Source organism: Maniola hyperantus, chromosome 13, assembly GCF_902806685.2.
Source record: "Maniola hyperantus chromosome 13, iAphHyp1.2, whole genome shotgun sequence".
NCBI classification, from domain to species: Eukaryota; Metazoa; Arthropoda; class Insecta; order Lepidoptera; family Nymphalidae; genus Maniola; species Maniola hyperantus.
Genome location: NC_048548.1, coordinates 7,193,689 through 7,218,552, shown reverse-complemented (window position 1 = coordinate 7,218,552; position 24,864 = coordinate 7,193,689). Strand labels below are relative to the sequence as shown.

Here is a 24,864-nt window from a genome sequence, read left to right as displayed (position 1 = left end):
CTGCTCCTTTATAGTCTATACTTAGGTATTATAATGTACATAGGTACTAGCTGCCTCATCTCAACTTCTAAATTTTGCAAACTGATAATAATTGTTTCGATAAAAAATCTAAATCATTGATGTCGGAGCCACCCCTTTATTAATTGATGTATCTACAGATAGTAACTACAAATCATCCAGTTCAGATTTATCATAAGAAGGTACTTACTTAGTATAGATTATTACTTATCTACAAAAGTGAATATTGAATTCCAGAAAGACAGTCCTTCGCCGGTCAGATGGAATTCACGATGGAATCGGTATGATCATCATTGTCTATTTTTTAAACCTCAATTTTAAATTTAACTTATCTATTTTTATCGAACAATAATACTCATAGCCGTAAACATTGTACTTACCTATTACATTCAACGTAAACTCCAAAGCGGTCTAAAATAGCTGTAACAGAAATCAAACTTTGTTTTGAATTTTTTGCAATACTTAAATTAAATCTTTGTTATCTAAATATATAAAAGGAAAAGGTAACTGACTGACTGATCTATCAACACACAGCTCAAACTACTGGACGGATCGGGCTGATATTTGGCATGTAGATAGCTATTAAGACGTAGGCATCCGCTAAGAAAGGATTTTTGAAAATTTAACCCCTAACCCCTAACCCCTAACCTAACTGGGTGAAATACTGGTTTGAAATTTGTGTAGTCCACGCGGACGAAGTCGCGAGCATAGGCTAGTTATATTATATAAAAAATGTAAATCTATTTAAATCTATAAAAAAAAAATAGGAACAGCGCTTTAGGTATACCCATTGTAGATACGGGGGGCAGTAGCGGCGTAGCGCCACGTAGCACTTCGCGCGGTTCATAATGTGGCCGGTGACCACGGCTGCTAAGTACTTATACTTATATTATAATTCCATTTTTAGGTGTTCCATTGTGGGATCTCACACTCTGTTTGCTTATTTCTTGGATCATTATATTTCTGATCGTTGCTCGCAGTGTAAAGAGTTCAGGCAAAGCGGCCTATTTCCTCGCTCTTTTCCCTTACGTGGTGATGTTCATCCTTCTTATCAGGTAAAGTCTGTTTTTTATAATTAAGTATAAATACAAGGTGGAAGCGAGAAGTGCCGTAGAGGATAATTATTATCTTAATAGCGATGTTTTTACTGACTGACTTTACTGGGATGGCTTACTGTCATAATTATATCTACCTATAGCTTTAATATTTTGTAAGTTAAGTTACGTTACGCTATGACCATGACAGATTATTAAATAAACTTAGTTACTAAGTTTAAAAATGGTTACCCAGAATTATAATATTAAATTATAACATCTTATAATGCAGGGCTTCATCGATGGCGCAGCCGGTAAGATAATACTTTTATCATATTATTATATATGTATTTTAAAATTCTCTTATAATATTGTAGGAACCTAATATTTACACAAACATGTTGTGTATTTTCAGAGCAGTTACACTACCAGGTGCTGTTAATGGTATTCTATTCTTCATTACACCAGTATGGAGTAAAATCCTTGAAGTCCGAGTAAGTATTCTGTAAATGTCTGAAGGCTGTTATGGTACGATTACAACTAACGAGTACAGTGGCGAGTCAGTGTCCTCGGCCGAGTACTCGGTTGGTATAAACACTTAAGAGTGCTCGGCGCAATTTCGAAATACGTATAAACGGCCACCACAGCACTGTCTCGGCCGAGTGACATTTTACTGTCTCGCTTCACTACTCGGTAGGTGTAATCAGCCCATTAACAGCAGTAAGTTAACACTTAGTAAATACGAAACTGGTGAATGTCAGTTATTTATTATTTTGACTAGATGATGCCGGCAACATCGTCCACGTGGACTTAGATTTTTGAAAATCTCGTGGGAACTCTTTAATTTTCCGAGATAAAATTAGCCTAAGTATGTCACTCAGTGAATGAGTGAGTGGTATTTCGCTTTTATATATTTAGATAATGTAGTAATCACCCTCCTACGTTTGTATCAAGAAAGCACGGTACTGCGCACTCTTAATACGTAGACGTACCTACCTACTGTCTACCATAGATGAAAAAAATGTAATGGTTAGGTAGTAAGTACCTACCTACGCACTGAGTACTCATGGAGCGTACAATTCATGTTCCGGATGCTTTAAGTTCGCTCAAAATATGTAATTTAGATTTTCCACAAATTCCGTGGAAACTTTCATTTTTCGGAATAAACAACCATCCCCAGGATGTAAGCTAACTCTGTACCAAATTTCATCAAAATCGGTTAAGCTGTTGAGCCGTGAAAGTTAGCAAACAGACATACAGACAGATAGACAGAAAGACAGACAGACAGACACACTTTCGCATTTATAATAATTAATTAAATAAATTAGTATGGAAGTATGGATGTACGTAAGTAGTACGCACAGCAAAGATCGTAAACATAATGTACCTACATAGTGCATAGTAAAATTTGAGAAAGGACTTGCCATATTATATCAAATATGGTGAGTCCTCTCTGTACCTACGCATTTAATGCAGCTATAAGTAAAATAAGCACGACCAGCAATACTAAAAGGTATTTTTATTTCAGGTATGGTATGCAGCTATTACTCAAGTATTTTTCTCCTTATCAGTATGTTCTGGTACTTTAATTATGTTCTCATCCTACAACGGATTTAAACAAAACGTTTACAGGTACGTAAGAGCTAACGCCCACCACGGTGCGGTGAGTTGGTGCGTTTTAAAATCCGTAAATTTGAATTTAAATGTATCAAAATCCGGTGCGGAATTAATTCCGCGTTGCGCGCGCTTCTATGTATTACTTCTATAGTTCACAGATATTTCGGAAAAAAACGTACGGAAATTTACCGTAGTACGCGCTAGCTTTAACTATTATTTATACATGTACCTACCTATAAATATTGTATAAGATGCTGCGTAGTTTTACATATTTGCTACTGATAAACCAATTCAGCTACGATTATACTATGATACGAATACAACGGTGACGACAGCGCGACGCGGTGGCAACTGACACTATGGTCTAAGATCCCGCTATAGAACGACCTTCACCGAGCTGGTTAATGGATGAAACGTATTTTATATTCAATTTAATATGTCAATAAATATATTGCATAAGGGTTGCCTAAAAAATTTCAGTCCAGTATATGAGTAATTGGTAATTTAAAAAAAATATTTTTTTTAATCATTTCTTCGGTTTGTTTAATTGACAAATTCCATACCAATCGAAAGTTTGAAGCCTATAGAATATGCAAACGTTATTTTTTTCCCCGGGTAGGCAGGTATAAACAGGTAAATCGATACTAGTAACTTGCACCGCGTTAATGAATAAAAGTTAAATGAAAATAAACATTATTTCATTGATCTAACGTTTGTATATTCTATGGGCTTCATACTTTCGATTGGTATGGAATTTGTTAAATGATAAAAAAAAATTTTTCATTATTAATTAATCATCCTGGACTAAAAATTTTTAGGCAACCCATATGCAATATATTTATTGACATATTAAATTGAATATAAAATACGTTTATATTCAATTTACGTATCAATAACGTTTACATCCATTAACCAGCTCGGTGAAGGTCGTTCTATAGCGGGATCCTATACTACTAGGTATGCAATGCAGTCTCGCTCAACACCGCGTACCCGTGTAAGATTTGCTTCGCCACACGTTGTTTAAGGCTTATACAAAACGCCATATTGTTGCATATTAGAAATCCCTATAAGAGATACCGAAGATAAGTATGTTCTAAGGAATCTCAGAACATCCAGTATCGGGGTTCCTTAGAACCTGCCTATAGCCTAATAGTTTTGCCTCACTGGTTGCTCACAAAATAGTATCCTACGTAAAACCTCGTTTTTTTTTTGTTTTTGCTTTTAGAGACTCAATGATCGTAACAACATTAGACACTTTCACCAGTTTAATCTCTGGCATCACAATATTTGGTGTTCTGGGCAACCTCGCGTACGAGTTAAACGTCGATGATATAAACAAGGTTCTAGGCAGTGGCGGCACCAGTCTGGCCTTTGTATCCTACCCGGACGCCATTGCCAAATCCCCATTTGTCCCTCAGGTAAATACCGAATAAGGTTTTTAATATTAAAAATAATACAGGTGTGTATAGTGTATGTCACCGTAAAATTGTAAATACCACGGTACGAGTAGGTATCTCGCGGGGTTGTAAACTGTCGAAAGATTGTGAACTATATAACATTGAACTGCTTACAATTTAACGGCTGATTGCAATAAGGTTCACTTCACTTGAGTTGGCTTTCAGAAGAAAGGAAACGCGTGGTTTATTGGCGACTGACTGACTGAATTATTTAAAATTATTTAGTAATTTCCTTGAAGTGCAGGTAAAACACTAAAAAATTATTAAAAATATAATATTATGTAAACTCTTCTCAGATCGGCGCGTTTCCCTCACTTTCTTAACTTGTAAAATTGAAGTATTGACATTCAAACGCTCAACGTGGTGTTTCCCCTGGACTCTACTTAACTAGGTACTTGTTTCTTTTTTATTCGATGACGAGTTGCCGTTGACTGTGGTTCCACCTGGTGGCACATGATGATACAGACGGACTCGGGTTAACCTGGAATGGGTACCCCCATGGCACTTATATTAAACCCCTACCTAAATAGGTTTCTGCAGAGCAACATACCGGAACGTTAAATCAATCGCTTGGCGGCACGGTTTTGCCGGTACGGTGGTAATTTGTCACGGCCGAAGCTTTCCCACCAGACAAAACCGGTCAAGTGCGAGTCGTCTTAGTCCATCAAATTCATACAAATTCCACACCACCTTAGTAACGTGTACTTACTATAAAAATTATTATCCAGCTATTCGCCGTATTATTCTTCCTCATGATGGCCACTCTGGGCATCGGGTCGGGCGTGGCGCTGCTGTCAGTGATCAACAGTGTGCTGCTGGATGCTTTCCCGCGGGTGCCCACGCATTTCATGTCCGCCGGAGTTTGCTCTGCCATCTTCCTTATGGGACTCGTTTATGTCACCCCGGTAAGTACCCGGGTACAGTACCTACCTGGCAGTAAAGATTATACACATCGAACTTTAGAAAGAGATACATATTCAGCAGCTTCCTTTTGGGTATTGTACAATCTTTTCTCTTGATAAAACAACGTAGACACGACAATATAGCAATCGGGGAAGGAACGCCCCGCACAGCCGCACAGCCCCCACGCTCAACGGGTGCGGGCGAGCGCGGGTGACGTGTGGGTGTGCGGGGCGTCCCCTCGCCTCATACCCCGATCGCCATCTCAACCTGTCGCGGACTACTGATCAATGCATGATCTAACTAATCAAATATTACCTATTATAAAAAAACGTCAAGATTGAGAAAAGAGTAACAAACTTATTTACATTTATAGGGTGGGCAGTATGTCCTGGAAATAGTGGATCACTATGGTGGAACGTTTATGAGGCTGTTCTCAGCTATTGCAGAAACGATTGCCATATTTTGGATTTATGGTATGTTTCTTATTTTCTACGTCTTCTCAGCCTGCAGCTTGGATACCTACCTATATTATGTACTTGCCGCAGGTTCGAACATAAATTCGTTATTTACTCACTGCTGATAATTATAATACTCGAGATTGATATTTATTACAGGACTCGAAAATTTGTGTCTTGATATTCAATACATGCTTGGATTTAAGACATCATTCTTCTGGAGAGTTTGCTGGGCGGTCGTGACACCCTTGCTCATGATAACTGTGTTCTTCTACGCCATGATAACAACGGAGAGAATTTTATTTGGCAACAAATACGAATATCCTGAGGAAGCGTATAGTGAGTACTGATATTTTCTTTTCATTATAAGTAAGCCTTAGACAGCGATCTCACCTGATAAGTTAGTGCCGCCAGTAAAAAAGAAAGTAAGTCAAATTCAACACGTTCCAGAAGATAAAAAACCTAACTTTTTGATGATTTTGTAGTTCCTATTTCGCAGTTGGATGTTTTCAAAGTTCAACTGCGAAAAACCCACTTATACTTAAATCATAATCAACTTTTTAAAAGTTATGTTTTTGGTTTTGTGAAGTGTCGAATTTGAGTTGTTCTCCTTTTTACTGTGGCACTGAATTATAGCTGGTTAAACGGGTAGGAAAATATTAAAACTGTAATTGAACGATTCCTATGCATTAATAGGTATAAAGGTACCTATAGTAAGCGACTGGTGGAGATGGCAATCGGGGTAGGACGCCCCGCACACCCGCACAGCCCCGCGCTAACTCAGTGCGGAATAGCGCGAGTGACGTGCGGGTGTGCATCCCCCCGCCTCATACCCCGATTGCCATCTCAACCTATCGCATAAACTACTATATCTACATATTTTTAATTTTTTATCGAAACATGCCTTTATTATCTACCTACTATCAATACATACCTGGAGCCCAAAACAGTTTCTATTTTTAAAGTTCCGTACCCGATAGTTAATAAATCAATGACCCGAACGGTTCCAACGGGGCCCTATTATTAAGCCTCCGCTGTCAGTCGTCTGTCTGTCTGTCAGCGGAATGTACCTATGTCATGAAACGTAGAGGTATAGAGTTAAAATTTTCTCAGACGGGTAGTTCTATCGGCACTAGATAATATAACAAAATACTTAGTTAAAACTCAAAATGGCTGCCATGAAAATAAAGTGCTAGGTACCTAATTCTTGTATGATGGTTCGGCATGTGCAAGTCTCTGTCACTAGATCGGTTTATTATTTTTTTCCGTCTGTCTGAGCGCGCATCATGCTGAAAATGTTTGTGCTTAGTAACGTATGTTCTAACTTCTAAGGCTGGCCTCACAGCCACAGACGGTGTCACCTGAAGCTAGAAGCGGCTACAAGTGGCTGACGCGCACTACAGCCACTTGTGGTCGGCCGTCGGTGGTAGAGTCTTGCGGTTGGTAGCCACTACTTTTTTTAACCCATTTTTGCAGTATTATAATGGACTCACGATGTAATTGCGCTGTTGCTGATTAAAAAAATCGTCGTAGAAATACCGCCGAAAATACGAAAATAACTGACGCGACGGGAGAGGGGTGGGTTATCGCGCGGCGTGGCGCGGGTCGGCGTTTTATGACGGGGTATTAATAGTGGTCGGTGCCGGAATCGGAAATAGGTCGGTGGCGGCGCTTTGTGGTTGTCGCGTGTAGCTCGTGTGCGGAGAGACTTAAACTTTGCCATAAAATATGCCAGACTGCAGGCTGTGGAGTTTTAGAAGACAATAACTAGGTTTCATAATTTGTGAACCTTCCTAACTTTACAGTAATAATTTTCAGTTGCTGGACAGGTTCTTCAATATGTTGGAATGGCATTGGTCCCGCTGTTCATAGCACTCGCCTTGTGGAAGTATAGGACTGGTGACATCGTTGAGGTAATTAAGCATCATCTAACTTACGAAACTAAATACCTATTTAAGTACTAGTTATTGGTCAACGAATAATACCTATAGTCTAGGTACTTACAGTACGCGGCAGAAAATATTGTACATCGACCTTTAGAAAGAGATTGCGGTTTCGTAGAGCGATGTCTTTAGGTTATGAGCTTTAAGGGTGGTAAAATAGGGGGGAAATGTTTTATAGACAAGTTTTCACTATTGTTATTTAGACCTGAAATTTTAAACGTAGGTTTTTTCTAGGGGTAGGATTCAGGTTAAAATTTTTTTACGAAAATTAACTGGTAAAATGGGGGTTGAAAGGTTATACGAAAGTGCTATGTTTTTGAAGTTAGAGATATGAAAATTGCCATTTAGGTATTCTGGGTTCCGTGCCCTAAGGTGAGACTGAGTGAGTAGGTAAGTGAGGCCTTTGAATATTTCCATTTAGGTAGGTATTCTGGGTTTCGTGCCCTAAGGTGAGACTGAGTGAGCCTTGGTGTGTGTGAGGTGAGGCCTTTTGCAGCGGGAAAATTTCTGATCTCATGAGAAACCAGAAATTTTACGCGGCCGAAGTCGCAGGCAACTGCTAGTTATAAATATAGTAGGTAATTTAGGTATTTTATGTACAGACGATCAAATCAGCTTTCCGCAAGAAACCAACCTACGGTCCGAGCGATCCAGTGCTACTCGAAGAATGGAAAGCTTTTAGAAGGCAAGCAAAAGAAGAACGCATACACCAGCGAAAGAACTGGATCCATCATGTAGGCATAATACTATTCAAAGGATATAAAGCAACGGGAAACTCAGCAAAATAGAAAACGTACCTACTTATTCAATTGTATATCCATATTGTATGTCAGAATTATGTTGCCTATTTCTTACATACCAACCTAGGTATCATACGTCTTCACCATCTCATGGACTCATGGTACATACATTACATGGTACCCACTACGTACCTACAATTTATATTATTAAACTGGACCAAAAAATGTTACATTAAAATAATAATTAAGTTATTGACTAATAGTTATAAGTTCTCAAGTTCCGCTAGTAGGTAGGTACCTACCTGTAATAAATATAGTAAGAAAAACGATTAAAGTATATAGTACGCGACAGGTAGAAATGGCAATCGGGGAGGTAACGTCCCACACACCCGCACAGCTCTCGCGCTAACTCGGTGCGGGCGAGCGCGGGTGACCGGGTTGTCCCCCCGCCTCACACCCCGATTGCATGGTACATGCTTTCTAAGGAAATACTATAAAAGTCAAAAGCTTTATCCGATCTGTTACAAGAAATTAAAGTCGTTAATATGTATATTATAATAATGGTTTTCGAGTTCAATAAAGTTTTTGTTTTTTAAATATCTTGTATATCTTTGATTACGGATTGGTGTCCGGTGCGCGGTGGTGTATTATTTCGCTACGGCCCGGCCTCTATAGTACGCGACAGGTCGAGATGGCAATCCGGGAGGGAACGCCCCGCACACCCGCACAGCCCCCGCGCTAACTCAGTGCGGGTGACGTGCGAGGCGTTCCCCGGCCTTATACTCCGATCGCTATGTCGACCTGTCGCGGACTATAAGTATAATACATGCGTTAAGCATGTTACATACTTTAAAGGTATGATTCCGATTCTGAACCACGCTGCACGCAGCAGCGCTGCCGCAACAGTGCTGTCACCAGCTGTCGCGGCACTACTGGTCCCCATACAATCTCTATAAGCTTATATGACATTACATTCCGAGCTAGGCAGCAATGTAGCGGAACATTGCTGCCTAGCTCGAAATCGATTGTATGGGGACCAGTAGTGCCGCGACAGGACTGTGACAGCTGGTGACAGCACTGTTGCGGCAGCGCTGCTGCGTGCAGCGTGGTTCGGAATCATACCTTTATGCTATGCAAATCGGTGGGAAACATGAATTCGTCCTAGACGTCCTAGAATCCCAAGTGCCAGACCAGCTAGGTGATTCGCTAACTCAGTGTCTAACACAGAATGATAGCCACCGAGGTTGGTTGATTCTACATTGCTGCTTCACTGGGTGGTAGTAAAATATTTTTTCGTAGAAAACCTTTAACGGATTAAAAAATAAGCTCTGTGGCTATCGCTCAGTGTTAGACACTGAGTTAGAGAATCACCCCACAGATCTGTCTTATACGATACAGCTTTAACATTCGCATATTTGCTAGCTTGAGCGAGGAGGCAATTAAAAGATATCAGCTGCTAAAGGTACGTAAAACCCTTATAGTTTCGCCATGTCCGTCCGTCCGTCCTCGGTTAATCTCAGAGACTATTAGTGCTAGAAATCTGTAATTTGGCATGGGTATAAATATCAATCACGCCGACAAAGTGGTGAAATAAAATTGTGATCTGTAACTGGTCAATTTCTGTACATTAAATATATTTTGAAAATTTTAATCGGGGGAAACATTATTATCCATATAGACTTCAAAACATTTTTTTAAAAATTTTAGTGTGGCTGTCTGTGCCCGCATTACGCGAAAACTACTGAACGGATTTTGATGAAATTTGGTACAGTGGTAGCTGATAGTCCGGGTTACCATACAGGGTAACCCGGACCTGACTCGCACTTGGCCGGAAAAAACGTAGTTTTAACGTTTTAAACGTAGTTTAAAAACGTAGTTAGTAGACTGTAGTACGGAACAAGAGTTCCGTACTACAGTCGTATTTTTTCGACATTTTGCACGATAATTCAAAAAATATCATGCATAAAAATAAATAAAAATCTGTTTTAGAATGCAAAGACCTTTTATATTATGATACCCCACTTGATATAGTTATCTTACTTCAAAAATTGAAAATATTAATTATTAGTTCATAACCACAATTTAATTTTTTTTGTGTGATGTAACCACAAATTCACGGTTTTCAGATTTTTCCCCGAATGTCTACTATAAGACCTACCTACCTGCAAAATTTCATGATCCTAGGTCAACGGGAAGTACCCTGTAGGTTTCTTGACAGACCGACAGACAGACAACAGAAAAATTAGGGATTCTTCGGGATAGGGGATCAAATTTTCGATCGATTTTATTCTATAACTCAATATTATAAAAACAATATTTCTCAATAAGTTTCGTGAATACTTATGTACCTATTTGTTTTAGGATTAAAAATCTGAAACTGACTTTTTTGTTAAGCCTATAAAGACCCTTTTTTATTTTCTAGCTGAACCTTAGCTGAACCAGAGATAATATAATATATAATCTCTGAGCTGAACCTAACCTGACATTAATATTGTAATTTTTTATGGTTAATATTTCTAAAATGCGGAAACCATTTTTGTCAATTATTTCTACAAATAGATACAATTTGATTTGATGGTGATACAAAAATCTTGAAGACAGTACATATTTTGTTCATATATGAATGGACATATTTTAATTTTTAGTGTTTGTGGCATAGAAGTCGGTTTTCATTTTATTTGTAAAAAAAATGATTTCGCAATTTTGAGTGACCCCATTATTAAAATATGCTATGCCTGGTTATAAGCTATTTATTAGATTGATCGCGAGCAATTTACTCTTATCCGTTGAGGAGTTCCACTATATCTTCACCAAATTTATATGGGACCACGTGGGAAAACTACCCTTTCAAACAAAAAAGAATTTTCCAAGTCGGTCCAAGCGTCTTTGAGTAATCGAGGAACATACATAAAAAATAAAAAAAGATACTGACGAATTGAGAACCTCCTCCTTTTTTGAAGTCGGTTAAAAATTAATAAAAGAGCGGATATTAATTATTATACTTAAAATTTATTAGGTAAATAAGTGAATATAATAAGAGAAATCGTGGTACAATAAAACAGTTTTACCTAAAACTTCATTTGTTTACATCTCATACTGTTCACGTTTCTGTTATGTAAAACATTACACAGAGACCAAAAGACACAAACTTAATTAATAAAGATTATAATATTGTTTTTAATGTATGTTTTAAACAAACTACTTATGTTTAGACTTTTTTTTCTTTTTGCTAGACTTTTTCTTATGCTTACGCTTCTTTTTCTTCTTCTTGTGATCTTCGGAACTAGAGTCAGAGTCGCTATCGCTATCACTAGCTACGCGTTTCTTCTTCTTCTTGTTTCGCTTCTTTTTCTTTTTGCGTTTACGAGCATCCGATGAAGAAGATGAAGACGAATACTCGGAACCACTTGAGGATTCGCTGTCAGAGTCTGGTTTCTTTTTAACGTTCGTCAAATCTAGTTTAATAGTCTCCGTATCATACTTGGCTTTCTTTGATTCACTGGCTCCAGGTGGGGATGGTTCGCGAGACCGTTCACGTTTTTTATTTGTCTCCTCTTTTGTTTCGTTGTCGGATTCCACATTTTCGTCATAATCAGGTTCAAAGTGTGCTTCATCTAGAGTAGATTTTTTTCTCTCGCGTTCTTGTGACTCTTTGGGATTAGATGTGACATTTTTCTCTTGGGATCGAGAACCTTTTCTTTCGTCGGTTGTAATCTTCTTTTCATCTTTAGATTTTCCAAAATCCCTTTTTTTATACTCATTGTGGTTATTACCTTGATAGTTATGATCAGATTTTACGCTGTCTGCAGCAACTACTCTTTTCTCCGGTTTTGATATTTCAACTCTACTTTCAGGTTTCCGACCACGCTCTCTGTCTACTGTGACTCGACGATATTGCTGTTGTTGTTCACGCTTCGGAGTTTTTGATCTCGATTTCACACGTTCTACGGTACTGTGTACAACTCTTGTCTCTCTTGTCCGTCGAATTTCATCTACTTTACCTCCTAATCTTTCCTTTACAGATAGGCGTGGAGGAGGGGTTTTAGAAAACCGTTTTTTTCTGTCGTTTGCTTCTAGAGACCTTTGTTCCTGATCTGAGACAGGGACAGTTATCTGAATGTTATTTAATGAAGTTTTTGCTTGTGCATCATCGCCGTACAATTTCAAACGATCACTGCTTATCTTCTTAATTTCAATGGGTCGTAAAGAATTGATAGCTTTAGCAAATATAGCATTTTCAGCTCGTTTTATAACTTCAGATGTAACTTTTCCTCCATCTTCTTCTTCTTCAGGAGAAGTGATCTCCCCCGGTTCTTTAGACTTTTCTATATTATCATCATCAACTTCCCATTTTGATAGAACAGGTAACTGTGCTAACATTTCTTTATTGTTACTATTATTAGCACCTTCAATGTCAGCTTCTAACTCATCTAAAGGCGCTTGAAGTTCTATCCCGTCAAAGGGTTCCTCTTTGGCATTACTATCAGTAATTTTAGTTTCATTGTTTTCATTGTCTTTAACTTTTTCCTCAGTTTTGATATAATTTTGTATGATTTCTTTATCGACAGCCTCGGCGGCTTCATCACCGTACAAGTTATCTTTGACTTCACCGGGATTTTCTGATGTTATGGCTTCACCATTTTCATTCGTAGATTTTTCATTTTCAGATGGTTCCGTTTTTACTACAGTATATTGTTTCGAATTCTCATTATTTTTTTCATGAGTTTCTTGTAGAGTATCTGATTTCTCCGGATTTTCATCCTCCTTTTTAGAGACATCTTTATCCTTCTTCTCTTTTTTGTCTCGTTTCTTTTTCTTTTCCAATTCTTTTTCTTTTTCTCTCTTTTTCTTTTTTCTTTCTTTTATTTTCTTATCTTTGTCTTTATGCTCTTTACTTCTATCTGCAGAAGATTTATCTCGAACTCTTTCTTCCTTCTTCTCCCTTCTACTATCGTGATCCCGAGACCTACCTCTGGATTCACTACGTTTCCGTTCTCGAGCGTCTCGGCTCCGTTTTGGCGAAGCGCGTGTTTTCTTTTCCGGAGACGACTTATCATGTCCACGGTCCCTTTCATAATCACGATTTTTATCATATTCACGCATTCGATCTTCACGTGGTTCTCGATTTTTATCATCTCTAGATCTTTTATCAACATCACGAGATCTTTCTGGTCGGTCTGTTGGTTCACGATTTTCATTAAAACGTTCTCTATCTCTGCCATCTCTGTCTCTATGTCTTTCATGTTCAGTGTTAGGATTACGCCTAGGGCCAGATCTATTGCGTAAATTAGAACGATAACCAGCCCGCATGTCTCTGTTAACATTATTTTCATCCCTAAAGCTATCCCTATAGTTAGGGTCATGATAAGGAACCGTAGAAGCAGGATCTCTGGGATCGGTACTAGGAGGTCTAAAGGGAGGACCATCGCGGAAGTTGTGGGGTATATTTTCTCGAAAGTTACCTTCTCTGTATGTATTGTTTCTGAAATTATTATCACGAAATAGGGGTTGAGGTCCACTTCTAAAATTGCCATCACGATAAGGGATTTGTGCTCCAGGATCCCTGTAAGGCTGCCCATCTCGGTAAGGAACCGGTCCTTGATCACGAAAGTGTCCAGGTGGAGGTCTAAAATTATCTCGGAAACGTTGTGGATGGTCTCCTACATGAACAGGTATTTCACCCTGTACCGGCGGCAATCCTGGAGCTTCCCTATAACCAGGTGGTGCTTCAACAAATGGAGCGCGGTAGGGATCTCTATAATTCGGCGGTGGTAATCTATCACGATCTAGTGCTCCCGGTGGGCCGAAAGTAGGTTTTTCAAATGGCGATGGTTCAAATCCAGGCACTGGTGGATCCACACCCGGAGGAATATCTTCAAAAGGGGGAGCATCATAACGTCCTCGATAGCCCGGTGGTGGGTCGTTTGGTGTAACATTTCCCAAAAGAGGAATTGGTTTTCCGCCGAGTGGAGGGTATCCGGGCGGTGGACCATTGTTTCTAGAAGCATACCTGCAAAACATAAGATTACAAAGTTTTTATATCACAACCTTTGTAGGCAATATGTAAACTCTATAAACGCATAGTTAGGTTTTTATTTTATCTGGTCCGAAATTAACTATTGAAGTTACTTTCTACTATCATTGTAGATCTTATTATATAAGTACGTATCGCTGTTTTTGGAGGTTTTCGGTTTAATAAAAATCTAAATGATCTCCTACTTAAGGGCCCGCTATCACTTGAACTATGAAATTGTAAGATTTCAAGCTCCGAATTTACCATCATAGGACGAACTTTCATATAATTGAATACATGTTTAAAATAAATCAATCTTTCGTATTGTCTTTTAATGTATCATATTTACAAAATCTATTTTATTTATTTTGTAGTGTCCAATCTCCCGCACCTAGTTTTAATTAAATTAATAACAGACTCAACTTTGAAGCCCTAAATCTGTCCTTGAAAATCATTTAATTTACTGGAAAAAATACCTGAATATCGGAAATATAGTCTTATTGACTTATAATGTACTATAGAATATGGATTTTTAATCACATTACTGGGTAAAAAAAAGAACTGTTGCCAATTTTCACGAATTATATGGCTTGTTTAAAACAACTTTTTGTATTGAATAAAACATAAATTCAACCAAAAATTTAAACCAAAATAAACTATGTTCTTTAACAAATCTATTTGTATAGTTTTGGTAACAATCCATTTATTTGATCAAGAATAAAAAAATTATAAACATCACTCTAAATTACTATAAATAGCCAAGGCCATTCGTTCGTATGGCCGAGCGTAAATTTGTAAACCTCCTCTTAAAAGTCTAATATTGATTGATTGATAGACAATGCACAGCTTAACCCGGTGGGTTTAGAAATATGAAATGCACAGGAGTTCTTCGTATAACGTAGGCGAGCTAAAGTATTCTTGAAAATGCATCCCTGAAAATAAGGAATGCAAATTTTGTATAAGTAAAAATTTCATTTTCGAAGTTAGAAATATTATGAAAATTGGTGTTTGGGCTTCTATGTTTAATTGACTTAATTTTGAACACAGAAGCCTAAAAATCAATTTTCATATTTCTTACTTGAAAAACCGATGAACTTCCAAACAAAGTTTTTCCCACAATCTAACACCCCCCCCAAATGAAAATGGGAAATCTTATGCACACGCTAGTCTCACATAAAAGTTACGATACGAATACCTTACTCTTAATTATTTCTGTAGAGATGCTTTTCAGTGTTCGGACTTACCTATTATTTTGAAGTAGGTACCTACCTGCCTATATTTAATTTCAAAGGTAATATCGAAACCTTTTAATACCGTAGTGTTGATTAAGTTTAAGCCATTTTATATATTATAATATTAAAATTTAAAATATAATCTTATGCTGCAATTCCTATGTACCTATATGTTCTCCATTGTGAGTAGGTCCATCCACATTTATAACAGCTATGTTTCCCTGCTTCATTTTATATAAACCACCTTATGTTAAGTTGAATTGGAGTATTGCCTTACGGAGAGAACCTGAGAAATAATATTAACTTGCCTTAAGTTCCTCTTGAAAGAATTATACTTCTATATTTTTTCTGCTTCATTCTTTTTAATGCAAAACGTTTAATTCTGATAAAAGTCATTAATCGGTACCTACTTAACTCAATAAATACGCAATGTATCTACGATGAATTTGAACGTGTTTCTCATAGAATGTTTTGCATTAAAATTATTCCAAGTAGGTCGGTACAACCTAGGTCGCGCAGCGAAATTTAAAGCTCATAAACAGTCTTAAGAGCTTCCGAGACGGTCAAACGTCTTGACGTCAAACACGTAGATTTTTGCTTGATTCAAGCATTTTGACCGTTTACAAAGTTTGCTTGATGCTTGAGTCAAGCATTTACGTGCTTGACGCATGATTGATGCGATTTAATATTTTGCCTGACGCGTCGTTCAGACAGTGTTCGATGTATGAGAAAAGTGCCGTTTGCTTGATCAAGCCCCTTGATGCGCCCGTCTTGAGCCAGCTGATCAAGCAAACAAATCTACGTGCTTGACGTCAAGCCGCTTGACCGTGTCGGATGCCCTTGTAGTTTGCAAGCAAACATTTATCAAAATTCTGTGCCTATATCACATTGTTAGGCCCCGATTACAACTGTAAGCTTTACTCACGTAAGAAGCTTACGTTATTACTTACGACGAAATTACTAATGTAAACACTTATAAGTAGTTTATCACGTACATCCTTACAACTTACGTAAGTTGAAATTTTACTCACGTGAGTAAAAACTTACAAGTGCAATCGCGGCCTTAGTGTGTGTAAAATGTCTTGGGTTCATCTCTCGCTGCGGTTCCTTGTATGTGTATAGCATAGCTTCATTTATTTTGGATTTCAGTTATGCGAATCTACGCCGCATAGGTACAACATAATATTACATAAGTTACAGCTAATCAATTAATTCAATCAGATCAACCTCTGGCGGGTGATGTTGAGGCGAGGTTTCTTACCTCCGATGTACCCATATTCTGGTGATTTTTTAAATCGGTTACCCACCTCTACGTACCTAGGTAGGTAGTAAATACCTACCAGTGTTGTAACCTTAATACACACAATACATTAATTAAACAAATCTAAGTTGCATTTAAACAATTTAGTGAAGACTACTTATCTAAAAATATCAGCACGATTCATATTATTTATAGTATGGGAATCTACTCAATTAAAAACAAATTTTCATTTTGTAAAACATATTTATTAAGTACGCAGATATAAAATTAGACAAAATTAAAAAATAACAAATAATAATAATCACTAGGTACCTAATACCTATAACTAAATAATAATATAATAAATATAATCATTTTCCTACTAATAAAATTAAAAAGCAACATTAACATATAGCACCTATAACATCAGTCTTTTAACAATCACAATAGTTCTAGGTTCTTGGAGAAAATACAAATGGTATTACAGAATTCTGGTGTCATTCGTGACAGTCTGATCCAATCCGAGAAATATTACACTACTAACGACGATTACGCACTGCACTTCCGTCATCCGTGAGAATACCAGCGATTATCTACGACATATTATGTCATAAGCTCCCATACAAAACAAAAAGAAACGTATTTTCACGGCCTCGAATCGGATGAGTGTGTAACCGCCGCCGCCACGCCGTAAGGATCCACTGAAGAATCAGATCGGAACATTGCACAATGGCTAGAGCTAAAAAACCATAAAAACTTCGACGTTTTGACATTGTTGTAGTCATTATCACGTAGACCCGTCGCGACGGGATTATCTAAACTTCTAAGAGATACCTACAGAACTTATTGAATATGTTACCGGAAGTTTATACAGTTTAGTGATTCTATTGAATACCTAGTCATTTCATGAATTACCGGGCTTGTTTAGGCAAAGTATAAAGTATGCAATGTATCGATTCATACATTTCCTAGGCGCCGTATACAATTCCTAGGCACTCTGTACAAATCCAAAACGCTCCTAGGAAATGTATAAAATGTAACATAGAATTAGTAAATAAATAATAAATAAAACGCAGCTAAACTGAGTATCATGATGGCGATGAGGTTCATGATGATAATGGTCACCATAACCATGGTTATCATCATGGTTTTCAGTTTACCTACGTTTAATTTTCATGACGATGATGATCATGATTGTGATTATTATGGTGAAATGATGATGGCGATGATGATAGTACCTAATTAAAGATTAAGCTCTCCAAATGGGCTTCGCCAGAAGACTCGCTTCTGTCTTCGCGCTTTACTAAGTCACTCTAGGGGAGACAGACAAGACTGTGTGAAGTCGGGGTGCTCAGATTTCGTTCTGAGACACATGCATTACGAGATGACAGAAAGATTAACATAATCGCACTATATTTATTTATACTGTATACGAATATTTATACCTGGGGACATTTTTCATCCCGAATTTCAAACGTTTCCTATTGCTGTTTGGGAATTGTATAGAACGCCTAGGTAATGTATGAAATAAAAAATATTTTATACATTGCCTGAATGTTTCAGGTATTGGAATGGCGACCTGGCTCAAGGCGCTGCGTTGGAAGACGCAGACGGTCGACATCAGACGAGTCACAAGGAGCCGCTGGATTCAGGCGGCGCAAAAGACCGTGGTGTCTGGAAGTCCCTACAAGATACCTATGTCCAGCAGTGGACGAATATCGGTTGATGATGATGATGATAAAGCTTATTATTATGCATTCTAACCGGTTATGGCGTTAGAGAACCAAAAATCTTAGTATTTTTCGATGACTTGCAATATCGTACAACACTTATTTGAAGCCGATTCGGCAATTAACCAGTTAGGTAACACGCGATTTACAATTTTCAAATGTTCCTTAGTAATTCATTCAATTCCTCCGGTTCCTGTCCGGTTGTTCATATGAATTTATATTCATACATATAAATTGATAGATACATGGCATATACAAAAAAACAAAAACAGCTTTTAAAACCGAAAGCGCTTTATTCACCATCCATCTCGGCTGTACGTCAGCTCAAGGCCGCGGTGCTGGATGTAGCATACAGACCATCGTGCGCGCATCAAGCGTGAGCAGAATAAATAGAATGAATTAAATGAGAGGACGTGTTTTAATTTATTTAAAATGCCACCTGCTTTATCAAAACGCCAATAATGGGAGTTCTTCTGATGTTGTCAGCAGCAGCAGAAGAGAGAAAAAAAATAGCAAGAGGTTTTGGATGAAAAAAAAATTATTAACGTGCAGAGTATACTCAAATAAATAATATGAATATTTTGACTGACGAGCACTCACGTGACGAAACAACCTCTAAATGGTAAAATCTGCTGTACAGCAAGTCTATTTTATTATAACAACTTTTGATGAAGTAAACAATTCTCTCACCAAGGTAGTACAGTGGTTCGAAGCTAATAACCTGCTTCTCAACGGGAAAAAGACATTACCAAATGTTAAGCAGGTGAAAACCACTGTGCAACTTAATAATGAGGAATTAGATTTAGTGGATACCGCTATTTTTCTTGGAATAACGTTAGATGCAAAACTTCAATGGGGCTCTCATATAAATAACTTATCGAACAGACTTAGTTCTGCCGCATATGCGGTAAAAAAGATTCGCCAGTTGACAGACATAGAAACTGCGAGACTAGTATATTTTAGTTACTTTCACAGCATTATGTCATATGGTATATTATTATGGGGTAATGCTGCTGATATTAATTCTATTTTTGTGCTGCAGAAAAGGGCTGTTCGAGCCATATACAGTATGGGGCCACGAGAGTCGCTGATAACTAAATTTAGGGAAGTTAAAATTATGACAGTGCATAATCAATATATTTTTGAAAATTTACTGTACGTACATAAAAACATAAATAAATTTAAAAAAAAAGTGACTGGCATAATATAAATACTAGAAATAATAATAAACTTGTAATTCCCGCCTCTAGGCTCAGTAAAGTTAGCAATTCATTTGCTCGTAATTCCATACGTTTCTATAATAAGCTTCCAGAAGACATATTGGAGATGTCTCTCAACAAGTTCAAAGTTTTCATAAAACGTAAACTAATTGAAAAATCCTATTACAATGTAAAGGATTATTTAAATGATAAGCAAGCTTGGGAATGAGTTGCTTAACGACTTTGTGATAGTTCTAATAAGTTTCAATAATTTTGTAAAGTGGTGATAATAAAAAGAATACCCGGCTGAGTTTGTTGTGGGCTCTTCTCAGACCTGGGCGCGTTTGGAACCCTCGTAGCTTTAGTTTTAAGTTTGCGTTATAATTATCACCACTATATTATCTTACAAATGACAATCAATAAGAGTAATTTATTACCTATTTTGAATAAATCATTTGACGTTTGACTTTTGACTTATTCACGATCAAGCATGCACGACGCAGGACGACTCTGACGTACGTCCACGCTATTCACTGTCTATTTGCATGACGCGGGCGGTGGTGGGGGCGCTCGCTGGATGCAAAATTCGTCGTGCACATCCAGCAAAAAATTAATAATAATTACCGACGTACGTCTAGCTTATTCACGGTATTTTTGCATCGTGCATGGCCTTGGTGGGACGTACAGCAAGATGGATGGTGAATAAAGCGCTTTAATAGTTACATTTCTTTCTAATTTTAAATAATAACAGATACAACAATAATACTGGTATGTTTTTAACCTATACAGGGGTATAAATAGTTAATGATCCTGAAGCACAAAAGATCAAGGGTAAATTTTATCCTTCAGGATCCTTAAAAAATCCATTTCATTTCAAACTTATCCATAATTATATACTATTTATTTCACATAAAAAGTTTATCAAATAATTCCTATTTGTTACGTGGCGTTTGCTCAGACTTAAGCTTCAGTTAAAACAAGACAGATTTATGACGGCGATATAACGCAGGCTCGTTTTTAGTCTGAGCAAAGTCAAAATGCACTTATAGATCACAGCCTAGATAAGTGGTAGTTGAATTTATAACTAGGCGGAACATTATTTCACAAGCGTCAATGAAGCCACATAGTACGTCCAGTACGCGGCCGAAAGTAATGTACATCGGCCTTTAGAATGACATATCGGCTTTGTGGAGCGTTATCTCTGTCACTCGTACCTATATGACGTTTTGTCAGTTTTAACGACAGGGACAGCGCTCTACAAATCTGCTATCTCCTTGTAAAGGTCGAAGTACATTACTTTCGGCCGCGTACTGTATACATTTATAAAATGCACAAATATCATGTCAGAAGTGATCACGAGGAAAAAAAATATACAGTAAAGTGAAGAACGAGACCACAAGAATAAACTGTCACAGCTGCAAGCGTCTCAAGAGCAGGACGTATCAAACCCCTTCTTCAGGCAAGTTTATACACAGTGTGACTGCTAAAACGTCACGGTCACGGTCATAAATATCACTATGGATTAACATCACAAATTCTTTAACATTCAATGACCTTAAAAACACAATTTGCGATATAGTTTCGAAAACTGCAAAATAATAATTCCAAGCATGATTTTACCCAAAAAAAAATCAACAATTAACCAAAAAAAAAGAAACCTCAAGGCAATTGGTGCAAAAGTCATTTATGATTTTTTTAATTTATGCACAAAATATTAAATTAGTCTAGCAGTCTTTTCTCATCCCACGTCAGTCCAGCTAGTCGTACAAAAAGCAATCCCATCAGCCCAAGAAGCTCATGAAATTGTCCTATCAAGTCAATGGGCTGTCCGTCCATCCATCTGGCCAACACAAACCTACCTACTACTACTACAATAGTGTGGTCAATCCATCGAGTCTCCTGTCCTGCCATCGTACTGCATCAGTGTAATCTGTGCCGATGTAAAAACTATTTTGCGAAGTTATTTAAATCAAAAGTTACATCAATACAATCAATACCACAATAATATTATTTATCTTATTAAGTATTTATATCATATATTCATCTTCAAACACATTTCAAATTCAATTGACCACAAAATAATTAATTTAATTTTGAACAGATCGTAAAACTATGGGTAGGACGTATAGACATACAGTACCCGGCAGGAAATATTGTACTTTAGATATAGTGGTTTCGTAGCGTCTCTGCCGTTGAGACCGACAAAACGTCACCGAGGTTTGAGTGACAGAGACAACGCTCCACGAAGCTGAATTCTCTTTCTAAAGGTCGATGTACAATTTTTCCTGTCACCTACTGTAATGTATTTCTATTTCTTTAATTTTTCGTGCAATGTCAAATATTTTAAGAGATAGGTATTTTATAAAATTACAAACTAAATACACTTATAATGGAGAAATTGCGCTAAGTATAAAGTGTGTATTTTGGTTGTAATGTGGAACAAACAATCAATGCTACATTTAAGTATTTTAGATTTAGGTATTTTGCAAAAAAATATATATGAAGTCAAGAATCATGTTAAAATTTAAAGATTAACAATATCAACATTTGGTAGAAACACAAATGCAACCACTCAGCCTTGGCAAGCAGGCCTAACTTGCGAGTTAAATCAAAATGCGACGCACCCAGTCACCCACCACACGCCACCCGTTCAAAAAGGACACTTGGTCGATAGTGGTGGTAAACACTAAACACACGTCCAATGAATGTCGTTGGGTATAACAAGAGTGACCTAGTATCGACATACCCCGTAGCGCTGAAGCGCTGGTTTGAGCCATTGTTGTCATTATTTTAAGTATACATCGAATACGGTATTTACCTATGTCAAAATTGAATCATTTCTTAGCGATTATTAAATAGAGGGTCTTTGAAAATACGTAACATCCGCGTCCTTTGTTAGTTTTAAGTGTAATAACCATTTTAAATTATCGATTAAACTAAAAAAGGCACTTCAAATCATTGTGATGTCACATGCAAGTATTTCATAGAAGCTCGTTTTAGAGTTACTACTTACTAAGCGACTTTTTGATAAAAAGATACTGATTTGACTAGTTGTCAAACACCGGATTGAAAAACCTGATATCAGCCTAAAGAAGAAGTTTCTATTATATATATAACACTGCTCCCGTACACGTCACGATGTAAGATAAATCTATTCACGGAAAACAGAGACAAAAAGCGAGAAAGATTGAGACCACCAAATTGCCAGTGTATGACAGTTTATTAGGTAAAGCAACGCTTGTGTGGCTGTATTTTCAAACGCTTGTTCAAAGCTTCACAACTCTCGTTCTCTTTGCATAGTCAAGTGTTTTAAGACAACCAAGACACTGTGGGGGTCGCTGATGTGCATGAACGGTGTCAACACTGCAAGCGCCGCGCCGCAAAATATGTTTCTACCATTACAGGCCGATATATTTGAATACAAACTAGATTATTGTGAAACAAAAAATTTAAAAATGTTTATTAGAAATAAGAATCATTAATTTTTACCAACTTTACATACTCTTAATTGTAATGGACATAAAATCGGTTAAACGGTTGGGCCGTGAAAAGCTAGCAGACAGCCAGACAGACACACTTTCGCATTTATAATATTAGTATGGATAGTATGGATTCTTAGTTGGTATTCTTAAGATTGGTTCACATAATATACTTATCAACACATTTTAAACACAAACATAAGAAATAAATTAAAAAGATAAAAACAAAACAAGGATTTACAATATTGAACAAAAAAAAAATTCGACTCCGTTGCATGAGTCGTGGACGGTACCACGAATCATGCAACTGAGTCGAAATATCGACAAATCAAAATCATCAAATTAATCATAGTATTTATACTCCGTACAAAATGAGAACCCATTTTATCACTATGTGCCAACTGCTCAGAATAAATACCTGTACAAGTAGCCCTAATGTGACTCTTACTGTTAAAGCGAGATAGCTAAACGCATTTAAGCTCGTATTAGCAAAATGATTATTTTTTGTCCTTATCACCGTGGCCACTTTTTTTGTTTGTCAAGATGTATTTGTACGTGAGATCTTGACAAAAAACGTGAAATGAGGTTATGTTGATTTAGGTATTTTAAAGAAATAATTGATTTGTTTTGTTGTTTTTTTTTTGAAGTTATTGTCATTAAAATAAGGGCTAAAATTGTACTTTTGACGTGACAGTTGACACATAAACAAACACACACACAAAAAATGGCGAGTGAGATCGCATTTTGTACGCATTATACCCGTTATTTACTATATAATATTATATTGTAGTTTAAAGAAGTAAACCATGCGAATGAATTTGTGCGATTCTTGGTGCAACAATGCATTGTATTGTAGCTAATAGTGAGCGAGTGTCAACCAATCAAAGGTGATTGCGATCGTGACATTGTAGCTGTCATTCTATCGCAATCGTGCAGATGGTGACGTCAAAAATTACGTAATGACGCCATATTGCCAAGAAAGCGTTTTCGCGTGATATTTGAACAATATTTTTTGTTTTCGTACTATATTATGTAATGGAACGTAAAAAATACATTTTCTACAGAGTCCTTAGACATCAGTGACTAACATAGAATAGTTTTTAAAAGTCAAATACTCTATTGTAAGGTCCCTAAATTATTAATTTTTCAAGGCATTCATATTTTTCATTTTGTTTTCTTAGTGGCATGAGTAATGAGTGTTTAAATGCCTCTCTACACGTATTAGGCTCTTAAAGCTTATTGCGTGTTCACTTCTCAGTAATATCGGAACCAATTCACTTTATCAACAGGTAAACACACTCTCTACATATAGCTATGAATATTCAATAAGTTACAAAATTATACCATTATAAATATAATAAATATTTATATTTAACAATTTATCAATACATTAGCAGTCTTACGTATAGTATTATTTTACTTATGTATAATTTTATATAACTAAATATATTATATTAGTTTCACGAAGAATACTGCACAGCCGCGAAGGAAGCTCAGCATTGATTTCAGGATCTCACCTCCAAAATGCCACTGTTAAACACTGAATAATACTTACCACGCGTTTTGTCGCGAATCTTTTTTTTGGTTTCACGACTTCTTACAAAATATACAATAAGGTACATAGATGACTAGCTTATATTTAAACGCTTCAAACATCTACAAAGGCAGTCCACAGTTACACGCAAATCACTGATCGCATGCACAGGTTCGATCCGCTCGGCAAACTCGCAACATCAACCAACATACGCAATCTCTTAGACGCAGATTTAGGGCTGTCGAAGACACTAGTTAGACTTTTACAATC

At 37.1% G+C, this 24,864-nt stretch overlaps 2 protein-coding genes and 1 long non-coding RNA gene across 7 annotated transcripts in view; 1 reads left to right on the top strand and 2 right to left on the bottom strand.

Moving 5' to 3' along the window:
* Window positions 1–8,874, top strand: part of LOC117987676 (uncharacterized) — a 52,372-nt gene extending 43,498 nt beyond the window's left edge. Inside the window, exons 23-32 of the mRNA XM_069502740.1 lie at window positions 256–299; window positions 926–1,073; window positions 1,468–1,546; window positions 2,581–2,684; window positions 3,895–4,087; window positions 4,855–5,031; window positions 5,403–5,502; window positions 5,644–5,823; window positions 7,303–7,397; window positions 8,030–8,874. Coding sequence (XP_069358841.1) covers window positions 256–299; window positions 926–1,073; window positions 1,468–1,546; window positions 2,581–2,684; window positions 3,895–4,087; window positions 4,855–5,031; window positions 5,403–5,502; window positions 5,644–5,823; window positions 7,303–7,397; window positions 8,030–8,215 — 1,306 coding nt within the window. The 3' untranslated portion in view covers window positions 8,216–8,874. The remainder of the gene's footprint in view (window positions 1–255; window positions 300–925; window positions 1,074–1,467; window positions 1,547–2,580; window positions 2,685–3,894; window positions 4,088–4,854; window positions 5,032–5,402; window positions 5,503–5,643; window positions 5,824–7,302; window positions 7,398–8,029) is intronic.
* A 2,282-nt stretch (window positions 8,875–11,156) lies between these two features.
* snama (something that sticks like glue) overlaps window positions 11,157–24,864 on the bottom strand; it is a 32,977-nt gene continuing 19,269 nt past the window's right edge. For all 5 annotated transcript variants that reach the window (XM_069502491.1, XM_069502492.1, XM_034974791.2 and 2 more), the window contains one exon: window positions 11,157–14,177. In XM_069502491.1, the coding sequence (XP_069358592.1) occupies window positions 11,366–14,177 (2,812 nt within the window). In that variant the 3' untranslated portion in view covers window positions 11,157–11,365. The remainder of the gene's footprint in view (window positions 14,178–24,864) is intronic.
* Window positions 14,709–24,859, bottom strand: LOC138403158 (uncharacterized). The gene is made up of 2 exons (XR_011237449.1): window positions 20,064–24,859; window positions 14,709–18,967 (listed from the first exon to the last, which is right to left on the bottom strand). It is a non-coding gene; the product is annotated as an uncharacterized lncRNA (long non-coding RNA).